The 21,042-nt window shown below is 38.4% G+C and overlaps 1 protein-coding gene across 1 annotated transcript in view; it reads left to right on the forward strand.

Annotated features, from left to right (window-relative positions):
- The first annotated feature begins 3,412 nt into the window (after nucleotides 1-3,412).
- AFG1L (AFG1 like ATPase) overlaps nucleotides 3,413-21,042 on the forward strand; it is a 198,013-nt gene continuing 180,383 nt past the window's right edge. Inside the window, exon 1 of the mRNA XM_043999572.1 lies at nucleotides 3,413-3,560. Within this exon, the coding sequence (XP_043855507.1) occupies nucleotides 3,416-3,560 (145 nt within the window). The 5' untranslated portion in view covers nucleotides 3,413-3,415. The remainder of the gene's footprint in view (nucleotides 3,561-21,042) is intronic.

The raw sequence follows: 21,042 nt of genomic DNA on the forward strand, positions 1-21,042 counted from the left end.
TTCCAGCATGAGTCTTTTAGAATTGGAAAAGACTAGTCTTGGCTCACTGTGGTAAAATAATGGAATTTGGCAGAAGCCCAGGGGTCCAACCTGATTGATTTAGTAGTGTTTGAATTGGATGAGAAACTACTAAGTACCCACTTAAGATGATTAGATTTTTAGCCACACTTGGTCAGCCCTATTAAACATAGTTTAAGCTTGACCAACCCTGAGAAGGAGTGTCCTCAGAGGACTGTGTCATCAACAGGGGACCAATCTCAGCCACACAACTTGAAGGACCTTCCCTTTGGGGGAGGGAGAAAAAAGTAGAAAAAGAGACCCTCAACAGGAAGTTGGGGTCTTTTCCTGCCGGTGAGCTTCCAGGAGCAGACCACAAAGAGGCTGCACAGCTGTTTCCTATTGAAACTACAGGACCCTTCCCCCCCCCCCCCAGGTGGTGAGTTAATAAAAAGGAATCCAACTCTTTGAATTAGCTGAGCTGGAAGCAAGTTTGGGGATTATGTCGGCCTTTGCTAGAGCCAGGGAGATTATCCATTTTTCTCTTTCCCTATTCCCTTGTCATTGGCTTAATTAATTTCACCTTTGTGTATTTTATTCCCATTAATAAAACCTGATTTGTTTGTGGAACAGAGGCTGTGGATCCCCTTTCTTATTGGCCTGGGAGAAATAACTGAAAAAGGCAGTTTGGAGGGGAGGAAACTTTGGACCTAGAGGTCCCTCATTATTTTCTGAACCCCAGTATTACAGTGAGCCACCCAATTAACTCTCCCCATATTAAATTTGGCCCCTACATCACTTTGGAAACAACAATGGCAGAGGATATCCAAGGAGAATAAGTTGCCTTTTGCTAGAACAGAGGACTAGGTGAGCACAAGGTAAACTCAAGAAAGGAATTTGAAAAGGATTTGTCAGAAGCTGAATTCCACTGGATCAGCACTGGAAAATGGAGACAGGGTCAAGGATAAGAAGACTTCTCAAGACCTTGAAGAACTTAATTCTTACTCCTCCTGTATTGAGAGCCAGAATATAGCCTAGATGGCCCAGATAAGTGTAACTGTTAAATTGTTACTGCATTCTGATTATGTGTGTGTGTACACATACTTCCTTATATAGTGACTGCTACCAATTTTATGTAGAGATTTGTATTATATATTGTAAACTCCCTGCTTTATTCTTAAATGATTAACTATTTTTTCTCTGTTTAGAATTTAATTTTCCAAATTACATGTAAAAACAAATTTCGACATCAATTTTTTAAAACTTTGTGTTCCAACTTCTCTTCCTCCCTCCCTTCCCACCCCCCACCCCCAAGAACTCAAGCAATTCAATATAAGTTATACATGAGTAGTCATGGAAAACATCTCCACATTAGCTAGGTTGTGAGACAAAACAGATAAAAACAAAACTTCAGATTAAGGAACTGTCAAGGGGCAGCTAGGTGGTGTAGTGGATAGAGCACTGGCCCTGGAGTCAGGAGGACCTGAGTTCAAATCCAGCCTCAGACACTTGACACTTACTAGCTGTGTGACCCTGGGCAAGTCACTTAACCCCAATTGCCTCACCCAAAACCAAAAACCAAACAAACAAAAAAAAGGAACTGTTAAAAATATGCTTCAATCTGTTTTCAGATACTATCAGTTCTTTCTCTGTAACTTTCATAAGTCCTTCAGAGTTATATTGGATCGTTGTATTCATTGCTGAAAATAATCACGTGCTTCCCAGCAGATCATCTTATACTATTGCTGTTATTTTGTATATAGTACATTTCACTCTGCTTCACTTCATGTAGGTCTTTCCATGCTTTTCTGATAGCATCCTGTACATCATAACTTTTATACAATACCTTAAACTTGACAAAGAATTTTTTTCACAAAAGCCCAGCAAAGTAGGTACCATACATTTAAATGATTAACTATTAATAGATGTTTGTGTGTATGTGTGTGAAGTCCACTGTAAGCTCTCTGTTAAAAGTTCAAAAGTATGGGTGTGTTTTTATTGTCTTTAGCATAAATTTGATCATTGATCTTTATCAATATTAGCCTGTTTAAAAGATTGGTAGGATGGTAGACCATTGGTAGTGACTGACACCAGCTCTCTCTCTACTATGCCAAATTGCTTCTCTTAAAAACCAATGGGGCGGGGCAGCTAGATGGCGCAGTGGTTAAAGCACCGGCCCTGGATTCAGGAGTACCTGAGTTCAAATCCGGCCTCAGACACTTGACACTTACTAGCTGTGTGACTCTGGGCAAGTCACTTAACCCCCATTGCCTAAAAAAAAAAAAAAAAACAACCTCTCCTCCAAAAAAAAAACCAATGGGGCGGGGCAGCTAGGTGGTGCAGTGGATAGAGCACCGGTCCTGGAGTCAGGAGTACCTGAGTTCAAATCCGACCTCAGACACTTAACACTCACTAGCTGTGTGACCCTGGGCAAGTCACTTAACCCCAATTGCCTCACTAAAAAAAAAAAAATTGTGTGTGTGTGTGTGTGTGTGTGTGTGTGTGTGTGTGTGTGTGTTGCACTCTATCTTCAGGGGAGCAATAGTGGCAAATAGTGGGGTTTAATGGTTATAGACCTTGCCTGACTCATGAAGCCTGAGGTTCAAGTTGTCTCTGGCATACTTTCTGTGTGATGCTGACCAAGTCACTCAACTTCTTAGGGTTCTAGGTTACTCTTTTTCTCTACATTGTGTACCTGTGACACTTTTTTTTTTCTTTTTTGGTCTTGTGATCTTGGTTTAAGTAGGCAAGTGATCAGTAACTGCATAATAATTTGACAACATGACAACATTTACTGTTCAAGAATTCTACAAAATTTTCAATTATTGGAAGCACCTAGACCTTGGTAACTGTGGGGCCCCTTTAAATTCACTGCTACCCTAAGGAGAATTTATGGCATTGGGCACTAGCCCAACAGGGGCTCTTAAGATCCTAAGGTCCCTAAACTTGAGTTGTTGTTTAAAATATTTTGATAACTTTCTATAGATTTGTTTTTCTGTATAAACCGATGCTTTTTATTTTAAAACATTCCAAGAAATTGGATCCACTGTTTTCACCAGACTACTCATTACATTTAAAAGATTTTTTTAAAAAGTTAAGAACCCTGGGATTAGAATGATCTCCAAAACATTTTCCAAGATTAAATGCTCCTAAAACATGCCCCAACTAGTCCCAGAGCACTCTGGGGGTTGTAGTCCGGGAGCGATCAATTCCAGGAAAAGAGGAGGCGGCCCTAACGGTGGCCGACGTGGCTCAGTGCGCCCCTCAGGTCCTAGGGCTCCCTGCCTGCGGTTCAGGTTCCTCAACCAGTCTCTTAGGAGGAGCCAGCACCAGGCCGAGGAACCTGATTGGCTTCGTTTGTTCCCCTGTCCTTCCTTTGGTCTCAATAAAGTTATTTTTGCCCCTTTCCCTCTCCAAGATGGCGGTCTCCCTGTCGCCCTGGGTTACTCTACGGCCCCTGGTGCAGAGCCGGGTGCGGGGCAGATGCGCCTTGTGGGGGGTTCGGGCAGCTGTAGCCGCCGCCTCCGTCCCTGCGGCCGCCCCCGGGAGACCCCCTCGGAAAGGTCAGTGACGGAGCCCCAGGGAGGCGGAGCCAGGATGGATGGCAGTGCCCTGTCTGTCCTTGCGAGGGCCGGGGCTCAGCCCCGTTTTGTTTCTTGACCCCCTCGGAGGCTGTGGTCTGCGGGAAAGTGGACGTCCCCGAGGTCGGATTCCTGAGGGGGCGAGATGAGCAGCCTCATCTTCCTTGGGTGATGGGAGATGGGGAAACCTCGGGACTGGAGGCGTGACCCGGGTCACGGTCACTGTCATGGTCAAGATCAATGTCACGGTCACTGCTGGCCGTCAATCAAGTTGCAGGCCCCAGTGATTTTTTGGGAATCATACTCCTGTACAGATCAATACCTTAAATTAGGGACCGGTAGCCGTGTTCTTACCTAGTTATGGAGGGCACCATCTGAGTGGGCTCAGATGTCCAAGTCAACTTGATCCTTGCTAGGATGCTTTGGGGTGTCAATTATGGTCATGAAGTGAAGGGAGACACTCTTCCCTCTTCTCTATAAGTTGATTATTTCTCATCACCACCGGGAGGACTCGAGGGTGTTTTCTGGGCTCAAGTCAGCTTGATCCTTGCTAAAATGCTTTGGGATTGCAGTTACCATCATGAAAGTTGTTATGAGAGAAATGTCTCCTCTCTGCGTTCATGTAGTGGGTAACTGCTGCCAAGTCTACGTATTTACCACAACACAGAAATTAGGGAGGTTAAAAACAACACCTAGGTTTTATTATAATGATTGGGCATAAGGTGAGAACACCCGAACAATCACAAGGTTTCTTATTGACAAGATGCAGTCAAAGTGGCAGAGAAATGATTCATTTATATATTGAAATCTTCTACATTCCTTTTAGGCCTTAAAAGTTAAAGAAACAATAGTTCTATAATCCCATACTTCCTTCAGTGTCAAAAAAGTTGAACAGACTTAAACGGTCACAATCTCCTACATCCCTTAAAGAAACAAAGTTCATCTAATAAACTCTATAGGTAAACTAAGTCAGGATACAGATTCAACTTCATTTAGAGGATTCACAAATAGGCAGATGGAGGAGGAGGATTTACACATTTGAAGAGGAGTAAGGGACAGTTGATATTCTTCCTCTGGCTTCTTAAGAGCAAATTAAGGCTCTAAGTCCAGTTAGGCATTTAGATACTTGCCTAAATTGTTTAGGGCTCTACATCCCAGGAGACAGGTTTTGGCCAGGTGAGGCCAATATTAACCAAATGGTGCAGGAAGAATAAAAGGAAATTAAAAATGTCGATAACAAAGTTATGGGAAACAGGCTTCCCCCCATTCTAGAAGTTTATATTTTTCCTCATCCCCATCCCAATCCTTGATAAATATGATGCTTGTTTATTTCTTTCCCTTTAAAACCATTTCCCCCCTTTTTTTCTTTTTCTTTCCTTTTTTTTTGCTGGGCAATGAGGGTTAAGTGACTTGCTCAGGGTCACATAGCTAGTAAGTGTCAAGTGTCTGAGGCCAGATTTGAACTCAGGTCCTCCTGAATCCAGGGCCAGTGCTTTATTCACTGCGCCACCTAGATGCCCCCTCTTTTTTCTTGTTTTTATCTGCCATGTCACAGGGAGCAAACATGTATTTATGCAGCCTTCTCTAGAAATCACTTTCTGCTCCCTTGTTCTAACACACAGACTGTTATTTCTTCTATATCGATGCAGTGTGTTATTCCTTCAAAACAAGGCTCACGTTCTTCCTCCTGTTTGGAGCTTTTCCCCTATAGTTGTTAATGTTCTTCCTACTATTGAAATTATTTTTGTTTTTTTCTGGCTTTTGTATTTGTTTGTGTACATATTGTTCTGACCCCACCCCACCCCCAACCCTTTATTTGGTCAAGTGTTAGTTCCTTGAAGTCAAGAAATGTTTTGTTTTTGTCTTTCTAGTCCCATCATTTACCGTAGTAGGTGGCGCATAATAAGCACTCAGTAAATGTTTATTGAATTGATTCTTGTTAGAAGCATAGAATTATAGAATTTTCAGAGCTAGAAGGGACCTTAGATATGTATGGTCTCTTTTCCACTTAGTAACAGTGAGGAAACTGAGGTACCTGGCTAAATGACTTGCCTGCAGTCCTAGCATCATAGTTTGGGAGTTGGAAGGAGCTTTAGAGGTCATCTAGACCAACTCTCTCATTTTGCAGAGGAGGAACTGAGGTATAGAGTTGTGGCAAAAAATGAAAGAAAAAAGAAAGGAGGAGTGACTTGACTAAGGCCATACAGATAATTAAGTGACAGAGCCAGGATTTGAGCAAATCCAGAAATTTAAGTTTATGTGTGCTTTAAGATTTTTATAAAATGCTTTTCTCACTATAATCTTGTTAGGCAAGTAGTGCTATTAGTATTGTCCTCGTTTTACAAATGTCCCAGTGGGGACTCTGAGAAGCTAATGACTTGTCCACAGTCACCCAGCTTGTAAGTGCCCTAATGTAGAATTGAACAGGGGTCTCCCAACCCAAAGCTCAGCACTTATTCTCTCCAGTGTCACTGACTCCCAGTTCAGGCTCTTTCATCTATATTTCTTGGCCAGTAGGATGTAAGCTTCTTGAAAATAAAATCTGCCTTCTTTTTGTCTTTGCACTTATGCTTGGAAATGCTTGTTGAATTGAAATGAATTAAATTTTCTTGGTTGCATGCATAAGCAGCTTAACTTCTCTACCTTAGTGGTATTATTGAATTAATTTGCTCCTTGTTGCTATTGCCACCACCCTAATACCCTCTTCACCACTACCCACCTGGACCAAGGGTCTTTGTTCCTAAAAGGTTCTCCACTCTCTACCCTTCATCCTCCATCTCTCATCCAGAATGGTCAGATTCAGCTTTACCATTTTGTCTGTTCTAGTCTCTGTTCAAAAATCTTTCTCTTCATGCTGCTCCCTCCTAAGTTAGACTCAAACATCCATGCTGGATATCTTTTGCTTCTAACCTTTTTTTATAGTATTTCCTGCCACATATTTCAGCCAGACTATGTTTTGTCCTCCAAACATGTTTCATGCTTTCCCACCTTTGCCTCTGTCTGCAGTATTCTCTCTTTCCACTTTATATGTTCAATTCCTACCTAGCCTTTAAAAGGAAACACAAAAACTGCCACTTTCTTCACACACACACACACACACACACACACACACATAAAATTTGTTTTGGGTGGGGCAATGAGGGTTAAGTGACTTGCCCAGGGTCACACAGCTAGTAAGTGTCAAGTGGATTTGAACTCAGGGCCTCATGAATCCAGGGCCAGTGCTTTATCCACTGCACCACCTAGCTGTCCCTAGTGTTTATATTTGTATAAAAGTGAATTTTACCTGATTCATTTAAGGCCTTCCTATAGGTAGTCTTTTAAAAGATGCGATGGGTACCAGTGTAGCATTAATTTTCCATTATTATATTCATTACTTATTATTTTCAAAACATATCTTTTGTTTTTACATCACCTACATTTCCCCCTGTATCTCTCCCATTTAGAAAGCCATTTCTTATAACAAATTTTTTTAAAGGGGAAAAAAACCCCCAGCAGAACTGATCAGTACATTGAAAAAAACCTATCATTATACACATACACACATATATACAAAATATGTTCCACACCTGCAGACTATCCCCTTCCCCTTTACCTCTGCAAAGGAGTGGGAGGAGGTTTTTTCTCATATCTGTTCTTTAAGGCCAACCTTTTCCTTGAAATTTTGCAACATTAATTTTTTCTTTAAAAATTAATTCGGGGGCAGCTAGATGGTGCAGTGGTTAAAGTGCCGGCCCTGGATTCAGGAGTACCTGAGTTCAAATCCAGCCTCAGACACTTGACACTTACTAGCTGTGTGACCCTGGGCAAGTCACTTAACCCCCATTGCCCTGCAAAAAAAAAAAAAAAAGGAAAGAAAAATTAATTCAGGGATAGCTAAGTGGCGCAGTGGATAGAGCACCTTCCTTGGATTCAGGTAGACCTGAGTTTAAATCCGGCCTCAGATACTTGACACTTACTAGCTGTGTGACCTTGGGCAAGTCACTTAACCCCAATTACCTCACACACACAAAAATTAATTCATTATTTTTACAAGCAAGTATTCTCTCTATACTATTTCTCCCCCGCCCCCACCATGAATAATTTTTGTTTTTAAAGAAAAAGAAAACCCTTATAACAAATATATATATATATATATATAGCTGGGCAAAACAAATTCCCACATTATTAATTTCCAAAAATGTGTGTTTCATTTTCATTGGCAAGAGGTGGGTGGTATGTTTCATCTTCAGTCCTTTGGACTTGTGGGTTATCATTGCATTGATTAGTTATCCAGTTTTTCAAAGTTGTTTTTCTCCATAATGATGTTGTCATTGTCTAAATTGTTTTCCTACTTCTCACTTGAATCTGCATTATTTCAGAGGTCTTCCCCATTTCCTCTGAATATGTCAATTTCATCATTTCTTGTGGCACCATAATATTCCATTTGCACTTATCTACCATAATTTGTTTAGCTATTCATCAATAGGTGGGCACTCCCTGGTTTCCCATTTTGGACTACAATGAAAAGAGCAGCTAGATGTGCATACCCTTTGACCCAGCAATACCACTATTAGGTCTTTATCCCAAAGAAATCATAAAAAAGGGAAAAGGACCCACATGTACAAAAATATTTATAGCTGCTCTTTTTGTGGTGGTAAGGAATTGGAAATTGAGGGGATTTCCATCAATTGGGGAATGGCTGAACCAGTTGTGGTATATGAATGTAATGGAGTACTATTGTGCTGTAAGAAAGGATGAGCAGGCAGATTTCAGGGAAACCTGGAAGGACTTACATGAACTAATGCTTAGTGAGATAAGCAGAACCAGGAGAACATTGGACATAGTGTCAACAACATTGTGTGTTGATTAACTGTGATAGACTTGACTCTTCTTAGTGATACAGTGGTCCAAGATAGTTCCAAAGGACTTATTATGGAAGATGCTCTCCAAATCCAGAAAAGAAGAACTATGGAATCTAGATGCAGATTGAACCATACTATTTCTATGTTTTTTGAGGTTTTTCCTTTTTGCTCTGATTCTTCTTTCACAGCATGACTAAAGCAGAAATGTGTTTAATGTGATTGTACATATATAACCTATATCAGATTTTTTGCTGTCTTGGGGAGGGGGGAGAGGGAGGGAGAAAAATTTGAAACTAGACATCTTATAAAAACAAATGTTGAAAACTATCTCTACATGTAACTGAAAAATAATAAAATACTTTTATTAAAAAAGAAAAGGGTGTGACCCTGGGCAAGTCACTTAACCCTAATTGCCTCCCTAAAAAAAAAAGAAAAAAAAGAAAAGGGAAGCTATAAATATTTTTATACAAATATGTCCTATTTTTCTTTCTTTGATTTCTTTAGGGTATAAGCCCAATAGTTGTATCAGAAGGTATGCCTAATTTAATGACTTTAGGGGCATAGGTTCAAATTGCTTTCCATAATGGCTGGACCAATTCACAGCTTCACCAACAGTGTAGAAAGTACAATATTCATTTTTTTTGTTTGTTTGTTTTTTTGGGGCAGTGCAATGAGGATTAAGTGACTTGCCCAGGGTCACACAGCTAGTAAGTGTCTGAGCCGGATTTGAACTCAGGTCCTCCTGAATCCAGGGCCAGTGATTTTTCCACTGCACCACCTAGCTGCCCCCACAACACGCATTTTTGGTGTTTTTGTGGTTATTCTTTCATTTACATGGTAGTCATTGTATATGTTACTTTCATTGCTTTGCTTACTTCTCTTTACTCAGTTCATGTAAGTCTTTCCTTGCTTCCTTGTATTCATTATTTTTACCTTTTTTATAGCACAATATAATATTCCATTACATTCAAGTACAATTTGTTTAGGTGTTCATCAATCTACAAGCATCTACTTCATTTCCTCAAAGTAGAAACTGTGAGATTCAAAATTGGATATATAAGCATTAAACTCCCCCTTTTAACTTTTTCCATATATATATATATATATATATATATATATATATATATATATATATATATATATATATATATATATATATATATATCTCCCAGACCACTAAGAAAAAGAAGCCTCTGAGCTTTAATCTGTGCGGGATTAGTTTTTATTGCTTGGGAATTAGTTAGACAACAAAAGGTGATACCAATTAGGGAAATAGGGAAGTAGAAATACAAATGAATAATCTTAGATCTAAGCTTAGTCTATTTTCCTTTATAAAACTCACCGAATCCCAAACTGCCCACCAGCACACCCAAAGGCAAACACCAACCGCGTGTGCCACCACGGCTAAATTTAAAAGCCATTTTAAGCTGGCATCCTGGAAGTTTGTCGCAGTTTCCTCCCCAAAAGGGAGGTCCTTCAAAAGCCACTTTAGTATCATGCTCTCAACTCTCAAATGATTCAGCTAAAACTTCCGAGATATATATATATATATATCTTTACCACAAATAATTTTTTTACCACAAAACGTTTCACAAAAAGTACTTTATACAAGTATTTTGGTTTGTGTGGAGGCTTTCTTTTTGTCAGTGATTTTCTTGAGGCATGTACCCAGCAGTGTCATCTCTGCATCAAAGATTATGAACATTTTAGCTGCTTTATTTGCATAATATCTCCATTCTTTATCGTTCTCACCATGTGACTGAGGCATCTCTCCTCTTCTGATTAGACATTTTCTAGATGATGTCTTTTATGCTACCTACTGCTTAAACCATTTTTCCTTACCTTTTCCTTTCCGTTGTTCTTCAGGCTACCCACAATTTCACCTACTCATATGTTATTGTGTCATATATTTGCAGCCATATAGATCCAGTAGAAGAATATTATTTAAAAGATGAGTTTTTGCTTTGAAGAATACTTCGGGGTTGTCGAGAGCATTTTATGATTTATTGAATGCAATCCAGCTTCCTTTTTCCTACTCAGTTTTCTGGGACCAGTTTATAGTCCAAATGCAGTTTGCAATGGACTAATATTTATAGCAATATCCTGCCACACATCATTGTCTGGCCAGTAGACATCTGTTTGTGTTTCTACATAACTATTTTTGAAACATTATAATAGGAAATTTGGTTTTATGAATAATTTCTGTAATTTTCCACTACAACCAAATCATAGTTAATTTCTTAGTATGAATTTTTGAGAGTTGATGTGTATAAAAATTGGTTAACATTTAATTTTGCATTTAAAATCATAAGATGTTTAAAAATAAAGGAAAAGGGGGGCAGCTAGGTGGTGCAGTGGACAGAGAACTGGCCCTGGATGCAGGAGGACCTGAGTTCAAATTTGACCTCAGACACATGACACTTACTAGCTGTGTGACCCTGGGCAAGTCACTTAACCCTCATTGCCCTGCAAAAGAAAAAACACCCAAAAACAAAAAATAGAGGAAAAGTTGTATTTTGTGATAGGAACCCATATTTTAATTTCATTTTTCTCTACATTTTAATCTTTCCTTTTCTTAATCTTGGTGCTTTCACTTTTCATGTTAGTCTCCTACACATTTTTTATGCTTTAGCTTGTTTTTTAACAAGACTTTTTCTTTTCTCACAGGTTAATGAGAATGAACTATTTGTCAAAAAAAAGAAGGGAATAGTCAAAGGAAAGGGTTGAAGGCAAATGCCATTTGGCTGGGAAATTGTGGGAAATTTAGGATTTCAAATTAAGTCTTTGAATGTTGATTATCCAAACCTCTTTCTTAATTGGCCAGTTGGAATAATTTGAAATCTCTTAGAAAATACCACATTCCAAATTCCATTTTTCAAACTGGGCAATGATGAACTATACACATATACAGAAGAGAGCTTAGGGGTTATAGCAAACTGCATACTGACTAAGAATCTAGTCCTGACACTAAAGAGAAAGCCAGATTATGTGGAAATCTACTCTATTCCCTATACTTTCCCCAGCTGTCTCTCTTTTTTGCTAAGAAACTAGGCTTAAATCAGACAGAATTTGAGGTGTTAACTTTTGATCATTAGTACAACCTCAGCAATTTTTGTATTTTTCCTTCCATGTAAAGAAAAATAAATGTTTGAAAACAGAATACTTCCCTTTCTCACCCCATGAATATTAGGTTTGTGTGAGGGAAATAAAATTTAATAAGTTTTTATTTGCTTATGTAATAAGTATAATAAGTTAATTATTATATCATCTTTTGTTAATCATCTTAGTAATCATCAATAAGCTGGCCACCTATGAACAAGGTACTATGCTAGATGATATATTATTTTGACTAGTATTAGTTAATTTTTTCTTATACTGATGAATAACATCTCCTTGACCCTGTGGTTGTTCAGTCGTGTCTGACTCTTCATGACCCCATTTTGGGTTCTCTTGACAAAGATACTGGAGAGGTTTGCCATTTCCTTCTCCAGCTGATTTTATAGATGAGGAAAGTGAGGCAAAACAGGGTTAAGTGACTTGCCCAAGGTCACACAGCTAGTAAGTGTCTGAAGCCAGATTTGAACTCATGAAGATGAGTCTTTTTGACTTTAGGCCTGGCACTTTATCCACTGTACCACCTAGCTGCCCTTTGAGCCCATTTATCAGATGCCATAGAAGCTATAGAGTTTCAGATTGAGTGGTCTCATGGTGTGCCTGTCTCTTTTCACCCAATGACATTAAATCTCTCCATTCAAACGTTCTTTCTCAAATGTCATTTACTTCAAACTCTGGAACTTTTGTGGGAGCCTATCATAGTGGTCTAGGGTTTATTAAGCAAGCTCCTTACTACAGTCCAAGTAGGCCCTGGGGGTGCAGTGGTGGTGAGATAAAGCAAAGGGACAAAGGTCAGAGTCAGTGCTCAAGAGAAGAATTTTTTTTAGAATGAACTTCAGGAGCCTAGAAGTGAATTGGCTTACAATAGAGTGATTTGCCCTTACAGCCAGTGAACTTTATGTTCTTTGTTTTGGAAGACTTTGAGTGCTGGAGCTGAGAGATCCTCCTGCTCTATATTGGAAGACCCTATACAACATCTCTGACAGATGGTCATTCAGTTGTAGAATAAACCTAGAGAGTTAGAGAGCTTACCACTTTTCAAGTTTATTGTGGTAGCCTAGTGAAATTAAGCTCCTTGCCTCTGTGGGAGGAGGGGTGACAGGTAGACACAAACTTCTGAAAGGGCTAATGATCCCCTTTATATGTGCCCCCTGACACCAAAGGAATTCTATGTACCCCTGTGTTTATCCTTACTTAGCCCATTCATGACTATATTCAAAGGTGCCTGGGGTCTGCTTACCCTAGATTACCTTTGTCAAAGGCTAGAGTTCCCTTTGTCTTCTTGTAAAATCATAGACCCTACTTCCCTCAGGCCATTCCCAACAGGTCTATAGTCTGGACAGAACAGATTTCCTGGGTTGCAGTTAATCAAGGGATCATTTTTATTTAGGATAAAATTTCAATTATGTACAAAATTCCTGAGACCTTCCTAATGATAAAAAATTATCAGATTTTAAGATTCTGTCAGATTGAAGCTTGATTTCCTAGTTTTGTTTCTCAGAACCAGACCAAGATAGGGACCCAGTTGTCCTGGCGAGGCAGAATATGACTCTCTGTTTCCTTTTGTGTGAGTGTTTCACCAGGGGTTTGTATGCTCTTAATAAACATTGTAGTTAGGGTATGACTATGTAGAAATTATTCCTTAATATTCAGAACTGAATTAACACATCGGTTTGTCTCTCTGGCCTTTGTCAGAGGCCTTTATCTCTGCCTTAAGAGATTCCTGTATATTCTCTTATTTTTATTTTCTCCCTCTGACTTAGACTGCTGTAAAACATACTGACCTTTCATTTATGTACTTTGGACCTGCTGTCCTGTATTTGTCTTACAGCTTTCAAATGTCTCCTCCATTCTCAATTACATGTAAGCAAAAATTTTTAACATTTGTCTTTTAAAATTTTGAGTTCCAGGGGGCGGCTAGGTGGTGCAGTGGATAAAGTACCGGCCCTGGATTCAGGAGTACCTGAATTAAAATGCGGCCTCAGACACTTAACACTTACTAGCTGCCTCACTAAAATAAATAAATAAATAAATAAAATTTGAGTTCCAAATTCTCTCCCTCCTTTTTTCCCTCCTCTCCTTCTTACTTGAGAAGGAAAACAATTTGATAGAGGTTAATCATGTGCAGTCCTGTAAAACATTTCCATATTAGCTGTGTTGTGAAAGGAAATACAGGCTAAAAAATATAAGAATAATGAAGAAAGTTTAAAAAGTATGTTTCAGTCTGCATTCAGACTCTGTCAGTTCTTCCTTTGGGCATTTTCATCATCAGTTCTTTGGAATTGTCTTGGATCATTGTATTTTTTTTTTTTTTTAGTGAGGCAGTTGGGGTTAAGTGACTTGCTCAGGGTCACACAGCTAGTAAGTGTTAAGTGTCTGAGGCCGAATTTGAACTCAGGTACTCCTGACTCCAGGGCCAGTGCTCTATCCACTGCGCCACCTAGCTGCCCCAGATCATTGTATTGATCAGAGTAGCTAAGTCATTCACAATTGGTCATTGTACAATATTGCTGTTGCTCTGTACAGTGCTCTCCTGGTTTTGTCCATTACACTTTGCATCAGTTCATGTAAGTCTTCCCAGGTTTTTCTGAAAGCATCATGCTCATCATTTCTTATAGCACATAGTATAGTAGTATTTCATCACAAATATATATCATAAATTATTCATCCATTTCCCAATTGATAGATATCCCTTCAATTTCCAATCCTTTGCCACCACAAAAAGAGCTACTGTAAATATTTTTTGTTCATATAGGTCCTTTTCCCTTTTCTTTGATCTTTAGGATACAGACCTAATAGTGGTATTTCTGGGTCAAAGGGTATGCACAATTTCATAGCCCTTTGGGCATAGTTCCAAATTGTTCTCATTATTCCTTTTCATTGCATTGCTGCCTATTCCAGTTTTCACTCTCCCTTCCTCTTTTCCCTGTCTTCCCCACCCCTTGGTTATTTGGCCTCTTTTAGCCCCTAAGCACTACCTACCCACATCCCTAACCAGCTAGCGTCTTCCTCGAACAATATATTTCTTTCATTTTTAAAATTTAATTTTTTAGAACAATATATTTCTTTTTTTTTTTAATGGGGGCAATGGGGTTAAGTGACTTGCCCAGGGTCACACAGCTAGTAAGTGTTAAGTGTCTGAGGCCGGATTTGAACTCCGGAACTCCTGAATCCAGGGCTGATGCTTTATCCACTGTGCCACCTAGCCGCCCCAATATATTTCTTTACTACATCTCCTTCAAGTATTCACAGTACAATCAAGGTCTGTGAGTTCCTCTTAAAGAGTACACCCTCTGCTTGGTAAAACTGAAGCTCCTTCAAGCTTTTATAGACTATTATTACTTGCTGTTGATAAAGACATTCAGAATTTATATTTTATCACAGACAAGTCTAACCTTCCATCTGGGGTGTCTTCCCTAAAAGTTCAGTGAGGGCATTTCACTTAACCAGCATAAGATAATCACATCTTTTTTAGAAATGAGATGACCAAAGTACAAGTTATTAACTGTGTACAGTCTGGCTGCCAACTTGAATAAAAGTCCCTAAGAATGGATATTCTTTTGTTCAAAATCTGAAGTTTTAATCTTTTGAACAATTATCCTGAGAAATGGCTGCAATAACAAGTGTGCTTTAAAAAATCACAGTTAATGCTGTTTTCTATCACCTATGTAACCTTAAACAATTCGGTCATTATTAGGAACTTCAAAGAGAAATTCACTTTATTTCCTTGCCTTATTTTACTTGCTGTTTTTGTAGTGAAAAGAGTGTTGGATTTGGGGTCAGAGGATGTGGTTTTAAATTCCCACGTGGCTTTTTACTACCCATATGACTTTGGTCATGACATTTAACCGTTTGGGCCTCAGTTTCCTCATCTGTAAAATGAGAGAACAAACTATCTCAGGGATTTCCAACCTGGGGGTCTGAAAATTTCTTAAAATTTTTTTTTTTACAATCATGTTTCAACATTACTGGTTTCTTTTGTAATCCTGATTATTTTAACATTTAAAAACATTCTGAGAAGGGGTCCACTGAAAGAGGAGTCCATGGCACAAAAAAGATGAAGAATCCCTGTACTAGATAACCTCTGAGATGACTTCCAGTTCTCAGTCTGTGATCTTACAGAGCTACTTTGCCGCTCATTTCTATCATAAAATCTAAACAGTGGAATATAACAAAAATGGATTTATTACCCTGATAAAATAGAAAATAAATATGTGCTTACTTTGAATATGGGAAAAGAATATAAAAACCCTGACATTTAAAGGAATATAGCATTATAACCAGAAGCTAAATTTACTGTTTTCTTTTGTCTTTGGATAACAAGCAGATCCCATGTAGGACAATGTAGGACAAGCTGAACATTAAGGGGTTACTTAAGATGCCTGATTGTATCTTTAATTACTTTGAAATAGCTTTCTTCATATTTTAAGGCAGTATTTACCAATGTGTTGTCTTGAAATTTAAGGTGCTGGGGTTTTTTGTTTTTTGTTTTTTTTTCCTTCCACTTGCAGCTTTATACACATGGAATACTCAAGATTAACTAACTTCTAAAGGGAGAGAATGGGAACCAGCAGGCATTCAGCTCCAATTTTCATAATTTTTCTTTTTAAATCAAAAGCACCTTTTAAGGCCCCTAAAATCAGCCTTCCATAAATGAAGGTAAATCATCTTGCGATGTATTCCTTGATGATGGCTTATGTTGTCTTTCTGAAGAGTTTAATTATGATTTGATTTTCTTCTTTTCTATACTTTGTTTATTCATCAGTGAACCAAACCTAGGTCTTGAATGTCTATGGTAAGTCTGACTTTTTGGGTCATTGATCTGTTTCCATTTTATAAAAAACAGCTTTAACATTTATCTTTGAGATCTGATTAGGACATAATAGAGTATAAACAAGTTGCCTATGACCTTACCATAGAATCTCTCAATGTAGCAGGATATTTCTGGTCAGTGGCCACTGTTTATACTTTCTTACAATCAGTGTAACACAGAAATAACTCATGAATAATTGTGAACACATCATTTGAATAGATGTTTAATAAATATGCATTTAAAAAAATCTAATTACAGTAATGAAGTTTACAGCTGAAATTTTAATTCAGCCCTTTAGAAATATTAAAAGTGCTTTTCCTGATTGTGCATTTTTCTCACAGCAGTGGGTAAACATTTTAAACTGGAAATCTAGATTCCTTATATAGTATTGATTTCATTTAACTAAGTGTATGTTCATTTTGGCAACAATTTTCTTTCTCTTTGTAAAGGAGCTGTAGTTCCTTTTATTCCACAGTTGTTCATTTTGATCAGTTTTGTTTGAAGAGTAGTGAACACATGGAATGGGAGATTAAGAGAGAGGGTGAAATTGTGATTTAACCCAGAACTCTTAGGCAATTCACCTAATAATCCTTGTGTTTCAATTTTTTCATCTGTAAAGTGGGAATAATACTCAGAAGATTGTTTTGAGGTTCAAATGACATAGTGAATGAGTGAATGAAAATTGTACTTTTATAAAGCATTTTGAAAACTAACAAGTACATATTAATATGCAGTACGGATAGAAAGGCATAAGAAAAATGATGCCAGTAATACTAATAATATTGTAATGTCGGAGATGACAAATTCCTGATGGAAAAGAAGATTGTGGAAGTTCAATGAATTCAGGTCTCACTAAGGAGGGGAATTCAGTTCTCATATTAGTAGGTCCTCATTCATTCAGGACCATATCTGAGGACCCAGACAGGCTGCTAATTCACAGCAGGTAGTTTCATCTGGCTCAACTCTTTCCCAAGTAGATTTCCAAATGCTTTGTATCCCAAGCATTTAGCCCAGTGTTAACACATAGCAGACTGAATAAATGTTACTGACCAATTTGGGGCATCTTTAAAACTGGATCCAGTAGTTGCAATGTCAACTACCAGGTGAAAACTTCTAGAAAGGACAGTGGATTGTTGGTGGAATAGAAAAAAAGAACTCTGAAGAGACACAGAGTTGTAGTGAAAAGGCAACCAACCCAGGAATCACAAAACTGAGGTTTTAGTCCTATTTCTGCTACCCACTAAATGTTATTTGGGGCAAGTTGTTTAATTCAGGTGTCAGTTTCCTCATTTATAAAATAAAGGATTGGGCTAGAATTCAGGGGCTTTTAATGTGGGATCTATGAACTTGTTTTCTTTTTTCCTTTTTTTTTTGTGGGGGGGTGGGTGGGCGGGGCAATGAGGGTTAAGTGACTTGCCTGTCACTGACATATCCTAACAGTGACTGAGAACCAGTCACTTCACAGTGCTCTAGGCAAGTCTCTAAGATTCCAAATAGCATAGCAGGTACCGACACATACTGTCAGAGAAAGTTTCCTTAGGTAGAGTTTGTTGTTGGCCAGTTATTCCAGTTGTGTCCAAATCTTTGTGAACCACTTGGGGTTTCCTTTGTAATCTTATGTATTTTATCTTATTCAGCTAAAAAAACATTCTGAGGGGTTCTTTTGGCTTCAGCAGACTGCAAAAACTTTCCATGACACAAACATGGTTAAGGACGCCTAGATTAGATGAGTTACCTTCCAGCTCTAAAATACTTTAGGTCTGCCTGTGTCACTGGTTCCTAGTAATTGAATAATGTGCAGTGAGACCTATGCCCAGGCACTAGCAGTTTCTAAGGCAGGAAGCTGAAAATGTATTTGTAATACACATGACTCACACTGTTGGCTTCTGTTTAACTGTATTCTATTAAAAATCCCAGGACTTTTTTGCATAAATTGCCATTCTGCACTTATGTAATTAATTGATTTTTGGAGCCTGGATGTAGGACTGTCCTCAAATGAATCTCTGATAGTGGAGCTGCAGATGTTCCCTCCAATAAAGTAGAATTGACTCAAAATCTGTCTCTGGTGTTTCTGTGTGACTTTGGTTAAGTCACTTAAACTTCCTGCGTCTCAGTGTCCCTATGAAGGGGTTTGATTAGACCTTTGAGGTCTTTTCCGGCTTTAGAGCCATTATCCCTAGATCCAATGAAGAACAGAGGTTTTCTGTTGGCTATCTCTTGCTCTTGCCATGTGATAATCCCATTTTCTGTTATTACAATGTATATTTCTTTAACAATATCTCTTAATTCCTTGTAGTTCTTTATTTTACTATGTTGTAGCCTGTAAATAACTACCATGTACCTATTATCCTCTGGATAATACTAATTTTTAATTCTTCAGAGACTGTAGCATGCCATGATTTGTAGACATATAAAGCAGAACTTCGTAAGTTTAATTTTTTATTTTTATTTTTTCCTTTTGGACTAGACTTCTGATTTTATTGGCATAAGTAACTCCTCTTAAGAGGCAGCTAGGTTGTTCAGCAGATAGAGTGCCAGTCCTGGAGTCAGCAAGACCTGAGTTAAAATCTGGCTTTAGACACTTCTTAGCTGTGTGACCCTGGACAAGTCACTTGACCCTGTTTGCCTCAGTTTCCTCATCTGTAAAATGAGCTGGAGAAGGAAATGACAAACCACTCCATTATCTTTGCCAAGAAAACCCCAAGTGGTTCACAAAGATTTGGACACAACTGGAATAACTGACCAACAACAGACTTCCTAAGGAAACTTTCTCTGACAGTATGTATCAGCACCTGCTATGCAATTTGAAATCTTAGAGAGTTGCCTGGAGCACTGTGAAGTGACTGGTTCTCAGTCACTGTTAGGATATGTCAGTGACAGGACTTGAACCCACGTCCTCATGACCCCAAGGCTGGCTCTCTATTCACTATTCCATGTTGCTTCTCTGATGCTGAATCACATATGTTAAAATTCATCTTATTAATTTCTATGTACTTTACAAAAAAAATCTTCTGTTGTGTCATTTGAAATTTTATGGGGGTGACTGTTCCTATTCTAGGTTTTAGGAAATTTAAGCTGAGGTTTCTAATATATTGCTACTTAGAAATTAGAGGCTATTGCACCAGTTTGGGGCATTAAGCATTTACTAAAGCATATTATATGTTAAAGAAAGTGAGAGCACATGGTTCCTAAAGTTTAGAAGCTCTGCATATCTAGGATAGAGAGCAAGAGCCAGAGGGCAGAGTGGGAGAGGGAAGAGCTCCAAGAAAGAGTAGACCCCTCTCCAAGGGTTTTTATTCTCTCCAAGGTAGAGGTGGGTCACTGCACATTGATCCAAGCTAACTGACCAGTAACATTCAAGTCCATTGATTGGCATGACTTGAGGGTGGTCTAGGTGAGCTAACTTCCTTTAGGTAGTCAGGAAGGTCAATCTACATTTCCTGGCTCTGGGCTGACCTTACAAAACCAGCCAGAGTTCCTGTGTGTGTGTGTGTGTGTGTGTGTGTGTATGGGGGTGGGGGTCTGAGTCCCCCCAAACACCCCATTATTTTTTAACACCCCATTATTAATAATTTTCTCATACTGTCAATATGCTTTTGAATCTTAATTGCCATCCAAAATATCCAATTTTGTACAATCAGCAGATTTGATAAATGTCTTATTTTGATTTTAAAGTCAAAACTCTAAGATCCTGTCTTTATTTTGTCTCAAATATAGTTACACATTCTGTTTTCAAAAAAACTTGCATAAAATCTAGTTACCTAACATATTTCTTACAAGCTGGATATATGAAATGTACCCATTAGTAAATATGTATAGAGACAAGTTCCTTTGCTGATTTCATAGTGGAAGAGTTAGTAGTGGTAGTGATGTTTGTTTGCAGAAGCAGGATTGACATGAAAGGGTAAAAAGGGCTAAACAAGATCAATTTTGGCCAATTTAAGAGGAGAGGAGTTGTGGGCTCTGTTTGCTGGATTGTGAGCCTGACAGACCATTCATGTCCTGACTTGACATTGTCTCATCAGATCTCTTTGTAAATGTAGCCTTAGAAAGTGTCAACCTTGAATTTCTCAACTATGACCAATTCTTCGAAAACAACCTTGAGCTGCTAAAATGAACTTCTAGGCCTATAACTTCCTACAATTTAACTTCTTTACAAGTTTTTGAGATTATTGAAATAAGAACATAAAACTTTGAAGAAACTGGAGTCAGACTTGTTGCCTTGAACATTTCTTGACACATACTGTCAAGATATGAAGAAAGATAACCTAATGGAGAAATGTTTCCTTACTTGTAAAACACTTTGTATTCTAAGATGTTCTATGACATATAAATGAAAGGGATTATTCATATAATCACTAGATGGTGGGATACTATGTTATCACCCATACATAATAAGCCATTGGGTAAGGGAGATGCTTGAGATGTCTTCTCTGAGATTAATAAAGAACAGTGTGGACTTTTCTGGGCCTCCAGAGATGTGTGTCAATGTTTGCACCAGAGTGGGTGGGACTTGTGAATGGCATTTTCCCACTGTCCTTTTAGAACACAATAAGATAAATTAATACAAATCAAAATAATATGACAACAGTATCACATAATTTGTGTACACTGATCTAGTAACAGATTTAATTTAGTGCAGCTTTTGAGAAGTCTTTTGTGTTCCAATTTATACAGCTGCTATCAAGGCCCA

This window comes from Dromiciops gliroides, chromosome 4 (genome assembly GCF_019393635.1).
Source record: "Dromiciops gliroides isolate mDroGli1 chromosome 4, mDroGli1.pri, whole genome shotgun sequence".
Classification (NCBI taxonomy): domain Eukaryota; kingdom Metazoa; phylum Chordata; class Mammalia; order Microbiotheria; family Microbiotheriidae; genus Dromiciops; species Dromiciops gliroides.